Source organism: Excalfactoria chinensis, chromosome 4 (genome assembly GCF_039878825.1).
Source record: "Excalfactoria chinensis isolate bCotChi1 chromosome 4, bCotChi1.hap2, whole genome shotgun sequence".
Taxonomy (NCBI): Eukaryota; Metazoa; Chordata; class Aves; order Galliformes; family Phasianidae; genus Excalfactoria; species Excalfactoria chinensis.
The window spans coordinates 66,622,854-66,633,662 of record NC_092828.1 but is presented as its reverse complement, the minus strand read 5'-3'; the positions used below and the strand labels follow the sequence as shown (position 1 = coordinate 66,633,662).

General features: G+C 35.3%; 1 protein-coding gene across 2 annotated transcripts; it reads left to right on the top strand.

The window, feature by feature from the left end:
- The first annotated feature begins 655 nt into the window (after positions 1-655).
- On the top strand, positions 656-10,798 carry TDO2 (tryptophan 2,3-dioxygenase). Of its 2 annotated transcripts, none has more exons than XM_072334756.1 (12): positions 656-724; positions 1,069-1,174; positions 2,120-2,210; positions 3,096-3,166; positions 4,242-4,369; positions 5,820-6,006; positions 7,215-7,322; positions 8,232-8,343; positions 8,463-8,520; positions 8,824-8,903; positions 9,437-9,527; positions 10,335-10,798. In XM_072334756.1, exons 1-12 carry the CDS (start codon positions 690-692, stop codon positions 10,486-10,488), a joined length of 1,221 nt encoding a protein of 406 aa, XP_072190857.1. In that variant the 5' UTR covers positions 656-689; the 3' UTR covers positions 10,489-10,798. The 2 variants fall into 2 exon arrangements, with proteins under 2 accessions (XP_072190857.1, XP_072190858.1); XM_072334757.1 differs by lacking the exon at positions 656-724 and adding an exon at positions 861-917.
- Positions 10,799-10,809: the final 11 nt, after the last annotated feature.

The window sequence follows — 10,809 nt, the reverse complement described above, 5'->3', positions numbered from 1 at the left end:
TTGCAGGAGGAAATGAAATTTTAAAAATTGTTTAAAAAATTAAACCTCCAGAATAATAACATACATATATTTTTATTTCATGTTCTACTTGATCTGTGTGCCCACTTTGAAAGTACGTGCATTGCTTGAAAGCTTTTACAAACAGTTCAGTTTTCCTTGCAAATATCAGTTTTCTTTCTTTATCTTCCTCTCCTTTTCCTTTTTCATATGTTTCACTTTTTAAAAGCTCAAACTATACCGATGCTTTGCTATGAGGGGTTGCAGGTTAAAAACCTACCTAGCCAATTTTTGAATTAAATATTAAATATTGTCTTGATTCACATGCAGACTTCTCATTGACTTACCCCTTACACAAGCCTGGGTCCCCATCAGGGAAAGCCATACAGCAAAGTGCACAAAAACTGTGACATATGGGAAAAGGCAAGTATCCCAGCCACTCTCTTTTTGCTGCTTGAAACAAAACATAAGAGAGCTAAAACCACATGAACTTAATGACCTTTGTGCCATGACAGTTTCTGTAATTATTGAATAGCAGGGATGGGCTGAGAGCTAAGAGGATTTGGGGGGTTGGTCTACATAGGGAGATAAGGTTACATATAAGGCAGCTGTAACAGATTTGGATTAACTAACAGAGTTGTTGGTTTTTTTTTTCCCCAGAGCGCAGCTAAGTGAGTTTGGACCCTGGAACCATGAGTGGGTGCCCCTTCATGGGGAACAAGTATCTGTGAGTTCCTCCTCTCTTTATTTTGTTTTAAAAGGTATAAAGCTAATGTAAATTCTGGAGAGGAATTCATGATTATCTGTAAATAGATTGCTGTAGCTATTGCTAAGGGAAAGGAGATAGTATGAGGACCCTTCAGGGAAGGGCTATGTGATGAGCTAGATTTAATGCTACTAGCTATTACTACTGTGACAAGGTGCGTCAGATGCAGTTTCTTTCTCATAAGATTGTTTTAGTGGGTCATTTTTTCATTGCTTGAGTTTTAGCTGTATCTGTTAATAAAATGACATATATAGTGATAGTTCTTGAATTAAATAGTATATATATTTTCTTACTTTTCTTTTCAGATATAAATTTAGCAAGCTATCTTTGAAAGATGAAAAAGGTGACGAATCACAAGAGGGAATAAATAAAGCCAGCAAAGGTGGACTTATCTATGGAGATTACCTGCAAGTAAGTGTAATGAATTGAATTTTACTGTCCTGGATGTTCAGAAGACTTGAGCCAGGACACAAGACTGGCACTTCTTCCATTTGTGCACTGGCAGTAGTTAGTTGTGCTGGCAAACCTAAACAGTGAAGTGATGCAGCACAATGTTTTATTTGATCTGACAGTTTTCAGTTAGCAATTTTTCTGCAAATCAGAAGGCTGCGTGCGACTTCCCCAAATTATTGAATGAAACTCCTTAATATTTGGCTGGAAAAATACATTGCAGTAATGTGAGATGTGAAAGGAAAACAAACTAACAAGAAAAAAAAGCCAAAAGACAACTAGAAGTAATCAAGAAATATGTAAAAATGTCAGAAGTAATAAGATAATTTAGGCATTTCCTTTTATGTCATGACACAAGAACTGAAGTGAGTGGAATTGCTCTGTACTTGTGAACAAGAGATTAACTTGTTGACAGAGTCTTGCAAAGATTTCTTTTAAAGCAGCTGTGAGATAATGAATTTGTCTCCATCAAAATTACTAATGCCGGAACTGAAATAACTCTTTCAGCCTCAAATCAGAGCTCTTACATAGTTATGTATTACATGATTACACAGAATTTTTCTATCGGAACTCTCTTGCACCGAATATAATAGTACTGATATAAGATCTGGAGAATGGGCTACGTATTTTGTTTTCTCCTTTTTTTATGTATGCACTTTAAAATCTTAAAGTGGTTTTCCTAACTTTTCTACTTGATGTACCTGAACGTTCATTTTAGACGAGAGTTTTTTTTTTTTGTTTTTTTTTTTTCCTAGTTACAAAGAAAATCTTCATTTTAACTGCTCGTATGACCTGGAATATATGTATATATATTCATTAAATATAAGCTCTACACAATAGGAATACCATGTCTAATAGCAGAATTGAGAACTTTACGAATAATCTTTTATTATTCCCATTTTTAAGTTGAACAAAATATTGAATGCCCAAGAGCTACAGAGTGAAAAGAAAGGAAACAAAATCCATGATGAGCATCTCTTTATTGTGACGCATCAAGGTAAGTAGGTGAGAGGACTGGAGCAATGGTTGTTTGGCATTCTTGCTGTGGGAAGTTATTTAGCACTGACAAGTGCTACATCTGATTTGTTTTTACTTTAGACCCGGTCACTACAAGTACTCTGTCTTTTTATGTGTTTATGTTTGTATATATCCCTGAATGTTTTTTTAAGGCTGTAATGAACTCTATGCTTATGAATTCATAACTATAAAATTCAGATTTGGAAAATCAAGAGTTTGGCAGCTCTCTTTCTAGAGAAATTAAGGTGAAGAAATTATTCCTGGCTTGAGTAATAGGGTGCTAAGAAGTTGATAGTAGGGAAGCTTTATGCATTTTGGTTCATTCCTTCTCTGAAACTTCAATCCTGCTTAACCATTGAGAGGCATTAGAAGCCAGCACAATGGTTAGATGTCCCCTAACTGCTCATACCCACATGGTTTGCAGGCATTGGTTTGATGACACTTTCCTGTTGTTGATAGGAAACCTGTAGATGTCATTAAAGTTGTAACCAGCTCTTGGGTTATAATGGAAAGCTGTAGTCCTTTTGCTGAAGTGTTGGACCTGAATTTTTCTCTTTTCCCTTTTATAATCTACATTCTGTGCATCTAATATCCGATGTGGAAAATATGATCTATGAAGTTCTGTTTATATCATTGATACTAGTTTATTTCATATAATAATTTTTGTAATGGGCAACACACTGGAGCAGGTAATACATTTTTATATCAGCTCTTTTTTATGCCCTGATATTGTAAACATAAGCTATTCACTTCAAATCAAAAAGAATTTTTCCTCATCAGCGCTGTGAAGAGAAAAAGGAAAATAATAATAATAATAATAATAATAATGCTGAAGTTATTTCTAACAATGTCTTTATTGTTTTAGCTTATGAACTTTGGTTTAAGCAGATTTTGTGGGAGTTGGATTCTGTTCGGGTCATCTTTCAGAATGGACACGTAAGTCCACTTTCTCTTGCCTCCCTGCCTGATGTATATCCTCACAGTGTGCACAGAGATGGAATCCTTTTTCCTCCTGATATCTGCCTTTTGCATAGATGCCTCTCCAAGAGGCATCCATCTCCAAGAAGCCAAAATACTCTCATACTTTCCTACTAGTACTGAAAAACTGCAGAAGATAGTTTGGGCATATTTTACTGCAGAAACGTCATGCTCAGATGCAGAACTGAAAATGGGGTAACAGGTATATTTACACTGAAATGTCAGTGTCTGCTTTTGTTCAAATTTTTGAACTCTACATACAGTTCCTTTCATCTAATACCTACTACACAAAAGCAAAACTATTTGCAGTAGCTGTGCATTGTGAAATCCAACAGAAGAGCAATAACCAAAATCATAATGTACAACTGCATGAGAATTTTGTAAAATGACAAATATAACAGAAGCATTTTAAACATCTCTAAACATTTAGCCAACACTAAACACACTTCATAACTATTGATAACAAATCTGACCTAATCAGACTTGATTTCAGAAAGGATGAGTCATTTTTTCTTATAATGATCAATGAAAATGTTCTTTGTTGTCCTCTGCAGTCATAATAATGTTGGCTTTCTCAAAATGGTATCAACATTTATTTGACTGTAATCATTTCTTAATAGAATAATTTTTCTTTATTTATTTTCATGATAAATGAAAGCTATCTTACAATCAGAATTTGAAATGTCAATGTTAAAGTTAATAGCAAAGCAAGATGATTAATGAAATAGTTTTCATAATTCATTTTTTATAGTTTGATCTTTTCTGGTTGTTTGCCCTGGTCTGGGAGATGCACTTATTGGGATTGAGTTAATAGAAATCAGAGAGAGAAAAACAGATTTAAATAATTGAATATTATACTTTCAGTTAAAATCAGAGCTCTATTCAATATGAGATTGTTCTGCTGTTAGGGATTTCATGTGGAAAATGACATGAGATCTATCATGTTGCACAACAGTGAAAAGACCTGAAATAAATAGAAAATGTAAAGAGAATATCATTTTCTGTGTGATCATTGTATTTATTTCTTATTAAGGTAAGAGATGAAAGGAACATGCTGAAGGTTATTACTCGAATGAACAGAATTTCAATGATTCTGAAATTACTTGTGGAACAGTTCTCAGTTTTGGAAACCATGACAGCATTGGACTTCTTTGATTTCAGGTAAATACTTACTATCCCTCCACAGTAATGCATGGGGTAGTAATTCTTATCCTTTGTGCTTGCTTATCCTTAAGCAAGGGCTTGCATGTACCCTGATAGTTTGTAGTAACTGATTTGCTCAGCGGTGTGAGAACATAAGATCACAGAATGCTTCATGTTGAAAGGGACCATTAAGATCACCTAGTTCCAGATCCCCTGCTATAGGCAGGGACACCTTCCACTGGACCAGCTTGCTCACAGCCTCCTCCAACCTGGCCTTGAATGCTTTCAAGCAAAGGGCATCCACAAGCTCTCTGGGCAACCTGTTCCAGTGCATCACCACCTTCACAGCAAATAATTTCTTCCTAATATCTAGCCTAAATCTGCCCTCTTCCAGTTTAAAGTCATTCCCCCTTGTACTGTCATTGTATGCCCTTATAAATTCTTTCCCAGCCTCCCTTTAGTCCCCCTTCAGGTCCTGGAAGGCATTTGGCATTTCCTACATCTTATCTCACCACAACCAGCTCCTTCTGCTACCATTTGTGACAGCTTCATATGCAATTCACCATCTGCCTTCCTATTCCTATTCAGTTTGTGTCCCTGACCTTCCTGACTCGTGCACTTAGTGCTTTCCAGAATCCTTCCCCCATCTGCATCGTTTTACTTCCATTTTCCCTGTCTTTTAGTGTTTCCTAAGAGAAAAACATAACTTGGTTTCCTCTGGAGGTTTGGAACATCTGTGTCTCCAGCAGCAGGAGAAATACATGAACTAATAATCTTCTGAGGAATCATTGCTTCTGATTTTCAACAACATACAGTATTAATATGTAGCAAGCAAATTAAAAAAAAGATATAGCACCTGTTTGTGGGGTCATTTTTTGTATTTTTTTTCCCCAAATCTTCTGTTGGCAGTTCAGAGTGTGTTACAATTACCTAGCAATACAGAATTTCAGATCGATTTTATTAATTGGTTCATCTAATGAGTTTGCACAATTCAGCCCAGCAAGAATCCCATTAATGAATCCTTCAGAATAATGTTCTGAAAAAAGATTGAATAGGTTTTACTTACTTAATACATATGAACTGTTCTTATGTATAACAAGCCTTCTTAAAAGGTATTTATTGGCACTTTAGTGATATTGAAATTTTCCTGATACGCATTTGGGGTAAAGCTACTTCTGGTGTCTGGAAAGAAAATTATATTCACTAATTTTTCTTTTGTGAAATGCATGCACGGAGCTGACATTTGAAAACACAGTATAAACGTGTGTATATATATGTCTGTGCATGCACAGATATATCAGCTTTCTTTTTTTTCCCCACTAATTGCAAGTGTACCAAAAATCTTCAATTATCTGATATTCTTCAAATATGAGGTATGTAGTTATTTCTTTAGCTGAGAACCAGAGAACTCCATCATGGTAAAATAACATCCTGTATTTTTGTATGTTTTTCTCTTCTATTCCCAAAGAGACTACTTAAGCCCAGCCTCAGGTTTTCAGAGCCTCCAATTTCGTTTGCTAGAGAACAAGATCGGTGTTCCCCAAAGCCTAAGGGTCCCCTATAACAGAAGGCATTATCGTGATAACTTCAAGGGAGAGGATTATGAACTACTGCTGAAATCGGAGCAAGAACCAACACTTCTGCAACTTGTGGAGGTAACAGCATTTGTCTGAGAACTTGCTTAAATGTTTTACCCTTTCCCTTGAGAACGTCCTTCACTGTTAATCAGTCATAATCTTTTTTCCTTAAGAGAATCAAGAATGCTGACAGGTTTCCAGTGAGCCACATTTTGAATTCTCATCAAAATTAGTACGAAAGAGTTGGCCATTATGAAACCAACTCTTTTTTTTTTCTTTTTTTTTCCCCAGCTGTTACTCTTGCCTAAAAGGTGTAACTGTTAAACTAGTAAATTACATTGCAGGGCCATTTACATTGTTTTTCATAACTGCAAAATTTTATAGACGAAAAAGTTTAGAATATTCCAATGTTAGTGAGGAATATTAGGCTGAAAAAAACAACTGCAGAAAACAATAAATGCCAACCTAAAATGAAAATGAGAAAAGATTAACAAGTGTTTCTTTCTCATTTACCTTGATTTAATGGCCTTGTCTGAAAACTACGCATCGCTCAAACATGGCAGTTTCTTTAACTCCCTTGTCCTTTTCAAATGCAAACTTAACTTTTAAAGAACAGTGCAAAATAAACCTCAATAAACACATCCATGTCTCTGTAACAGAATTATTCTCTGTGCTTTCATTTAATGACATCTGCTATAGAATGCATAAGAAATCTCTGTAATTTTCCTTCTTTTCCTGGTCTTCTTCAGATAAGAAGGAACTAAATAAAATTATCTGTAAAAGGGGCTTGACCATACTGATTTTGTCTTTTTTCTCCTTATTTCACTACCATGGTTAAAAGGAAACCAAAGAGGTTGCTAATTGCTACATGCATTTTGATCTTATATTATCACATATTCTGATGGAAACCCATGTCAGATGGTGTGATCAGTATTCATACCGACCAGATAAAAACTGACGCTACCAGCAAATGGTTCTATAGAGATTTATCTCAGTTTATCCTGTATATGTGGAATAAGGTTGTTTCATCTGTCTACAACAGAATGAATCTTAGCAAGAGAGCATTTGTCTTCTAACTGATAATTTAACTTGTAAACTAGGAGTGTGTTTGCATGGCATTATTATACAGGTGCAAATCTTCCATGTGGACATCTTTATGCCAGTAATTCACACCTATGTGGGTATTAAACCAGAACTATAGCAGTATAATTTATGTTGCTATAAATTGCAATTCTAGAGTATTGTTTTTTAATTATGAATAGTTGAACACATTGTTATTGTTAAAGGCATGGCTGGAAAGAACTCCAGGACTTGAGGCAGAAGGATTTGATTTCTGGGGCCAATTTGAAGTGAATATTTTAAAAGGACTAGAAGAAGAATTTGCTATAGTACAGGTACGTTCTATATGCAGCAACAGTTGGAAATTATGTTCTTTTAATTAGCATTTTGACCCACTCCTGGTTACTCGTTTCGTTTAATTCTTGTCAGTCAGTGTTTGCATGGAACATAAAAATCACAAACATTACTAGGAAATCTCAGTAAATCTGTAATTTGACACCTAGTAACACCTTAAGCATGTTCTATGTGGATTATTTTGATCACACAAGAGAAGGGAAAGTATAACAGGAAGAAAATTAATTTTACTGAAACTATGGGTGCTTGCATCTGAAGTTCAGAGTTAAAACTCCACAAAGTTCAGGCCTATGAGTAAAGTGTCACTATATACTGACCATAACTAGTATATGGTGCTTAGTTGTTGTGTGATCATTTGAATTACACTGGTAAAGAAACAAGAAATAAAAATCTCCAAGTGCTGTAAAGCCTATTGGTATAAGTGCATTTTTAATGGAAGAAACACTATAACATAAGAATATATAAAGTCCCTGAGAATATGCTTACAACTTTCTGATTTATCCAGGTTTTCTATTTAAGTTTTCTAACTCATAGCTGTGCAAAGTGTCCTCTTTTTTTTTGCCTTGAAAACTAAGAAATAAAATAAGTAGACTTCAAACAAATTAACTGTTCTGAGGCCTCTAGGCCTAAAGAAAAGTGATGTTAGTTTGTTTGAATATTTACTCGTCTGAATTGTGTTGTATTTAATTGCACAGTATATATATGTTTCTTAAAGAACAGATACTCAGTGACTTGCCTACCTTGTTTGAAAATACAGTTCTTACACTTAAAGTGTAAACTTACAAGGTGTTCAGATGAAAATGGAGGTTAAATCATGGGCTATTCAGGAGCCTTCTTTTTCCCTATTGAGTTCTAAAAAGAAAATCTTCTTTTTGATTTAAATATCAAAGGCCAAACCAGAATCAGAAGAAAAAGAGGACTTGTTATCTGAATTCCAAAAGCAGAAAGATATATTACTTTCATTATTTGATGAAAAACGACATGAACACCTGCTTAGTAAAGGTACAGTATATTACTATACACATTTGAATTTTTAGATAGGATAAATACAGAATAATCACAAAATAGCTTTACATTTTCAGGATAATCAGCAACAAACTGAAGATATTTGTATTTTTCAGGAGAAAGAAGACTGTCTTATAAAGCACTGAAGGGCGCTCTAATGATCTATTTCTACAGGTAATGTTGTAAGATGTATCCAACTATTTCCAGTGTTTTCTGGCAGCTATATTATATATGGCAGCTATATTATGTTATAGAAGTATCCTAGAAAGTTTTAAAGTATTTTCCAATGAAGAAGGGGGAAAAACAGATTAAACTTACATGGTCAAAGTGCTTGTTAGAATCTCTACTGGTGTTTCAATACCAGTTTGGGGAAAAAAAAACAACACACATATTGAGTGTCTTTTGTTGCTGAAGTGACAGTTTGAAATATGTAGCTCATCATGAGATGTCTTACTGTGCTCTCTTTCATTTTCCAAGAGAGGAGCCCCGTTTTCAGGTTCCCTTTCAGCTTCTTACCTCTCTTATGGATATCGACGTACTCATGACAAAATGGAGATGTAAGTTCCACTCTTTTATGGAGATACTCTTTTAGATGCAAGTAAACTGTTTTATTTCACACTCTGAGACTTATACCTAGAGTTTTAACATTGAGCTTCTGAGTTTGTCCTTTAAAAATAACATTTACTTTCTGTCTACTTTGGCCAAGAGGAAAGATGAACAGCTTCCTGTGATCAGGAAATACATAGGTGAAGCTATCACTTACAGGATGTGCTTTAAGCTAGCTGAAAAATTTTATTTAAGGGATAGCAATATGTTTTCCCAAACCCTCATCATGATGACTGTTCACATGGAAATATTACTTCTGCTCTTTCCCTGTTCAGATAACTATTACATATATATGTGCGTTAATTCTGTATTAACATTCGTTATATGCTAGCTGACTTAATTATGCCACTCAGCTCCTACATTGCTGAAAACCTAGTAGCTCATCTCTCTGTGATCTTTAATAATGCAGTGTTCACCTTGATGTGACCCTTTGTTTATATTTTAACACTGGCTATGTGCCGTACCCTTTGAATGTATTGTTTAGATAACCATGTCTGCATGGTGCACAGAATGATTGGCAGTAAGGCTGGCACAGGAGGTTCATCAGGCTACCAGTACTTGCGCTCAACAGTGAGGTAAGAATAATGCATTTCTTCCTTTTACTTACCTTAATACTGTTCAAAGATGTACTGCTGGGAGATAGATTTCAGACAGCTCACTAGAAGTTAGAGAGCTGTCATTCCTCTTTTGGGACCATACTGAGAGTTTCCTCATCCTGCGAGTTGTATGTTTACTTATCAGGTTGATACATGTGATTTATAAGCCTTTTGTGGCAAAGGGCTCTGATCACTCATGCAAAGTGCATTTACAGTTCTCAGTCAAGGGATCTAGGCATTACTGTAATAGGAAATAACATCAAGGCTGCACTGCTTACCTTGTGTGCTTTCCAGCCCAAATTAATACATGATGCAGGATGAAAGTTAGTCCCACCTGCTGTGCGACAAATGAGTTTCTTGCTGCAACCTCTAACTATATAACCTAAGACACATAAACTTGGTTAATACCCTCTGGCTGAGCAGGTGAAAATCAGAAACATTTCCTTCTGTTGGATGAAGCAGAGATGGAATTTAAATGAACAGAGGAACTGTCTTTTTCTCAGTGGATGGTCTTGAATTGAGCACAGAACTCCCTGAATGGTCAGAGCTTTAAACAAAATGTTGAGGATTTCAGCAGAAAGATGCAGCAGTATTTCCTTTTAAATCTTACCTGCTGTGCCCTAGAACAGTTGGACTGAACTTAAACTCTGGAATACTAACGAGAAGAATGGTTAGTGCAGAAACATTATTAAATGTGTGAGGGTATGATTCCTGAGGATTTCAAAGTTGTGGCTCTTCCTTTAGCATAGATAGCAACATTAATTGTTCCAATTGTGTCTTTTCCAGTGACAGGTACAAGGTGTTCGTGGATTTGTTCAATCTTTCAACGTTTCTAGTGCCAAGACACTGGATACCAAAGATGAATCCAACTATTCATAAATTCCTTTATACAGCAGAATACTGTGACAGCTCCTATTTTAGCAGTGATGACTCTGACTGAACTATCATTCTAGACTGATTGCTGCAAAGAACTTCAGAATTTTCACCCTGACTGGTACTATTCCTGAACTATAGCAACTGTCCTCATCAGCATGGGTGTGTAAATATTTATTTATGTATGACAGAACTAGGTGAATACTCCACTTATAGGAGAAATTCGTTTGTAGGAAAAGTAATTGTGCATTGATTCATGCTCTATTAAAGAAAAAATCCAATTCAAATTAATAGTCAGCTGATCTTGAGTGTTTGTTTCTGAAAATCTATACTTAGAGACAGGAAAAAACTATAGGGATTATCATCATGTCTTTTGTGTACATATATT

Coding starts and splice junctions, on each gene's coding strand:
- TDO2 (XM_072334756.1), top strand. CDS start 690: ATGAGTGGGTGCCCCTTCATGGGGAACAAGTATCT. Junction 6,007..7,214: donor CACTTCTGCAACTTGTGGAG/GTAACAGCATTT, acceptor TTATTGTTAAAG/GCATGGCTGGAAAGAACTCC. Junction 9,528..10,334: donor TACTTGCGCTCAACAGTGAG/GTAAGAATAATG, acceptor TGTCTTTTCCAG/TGACAGGTACAAGGTGTTCG.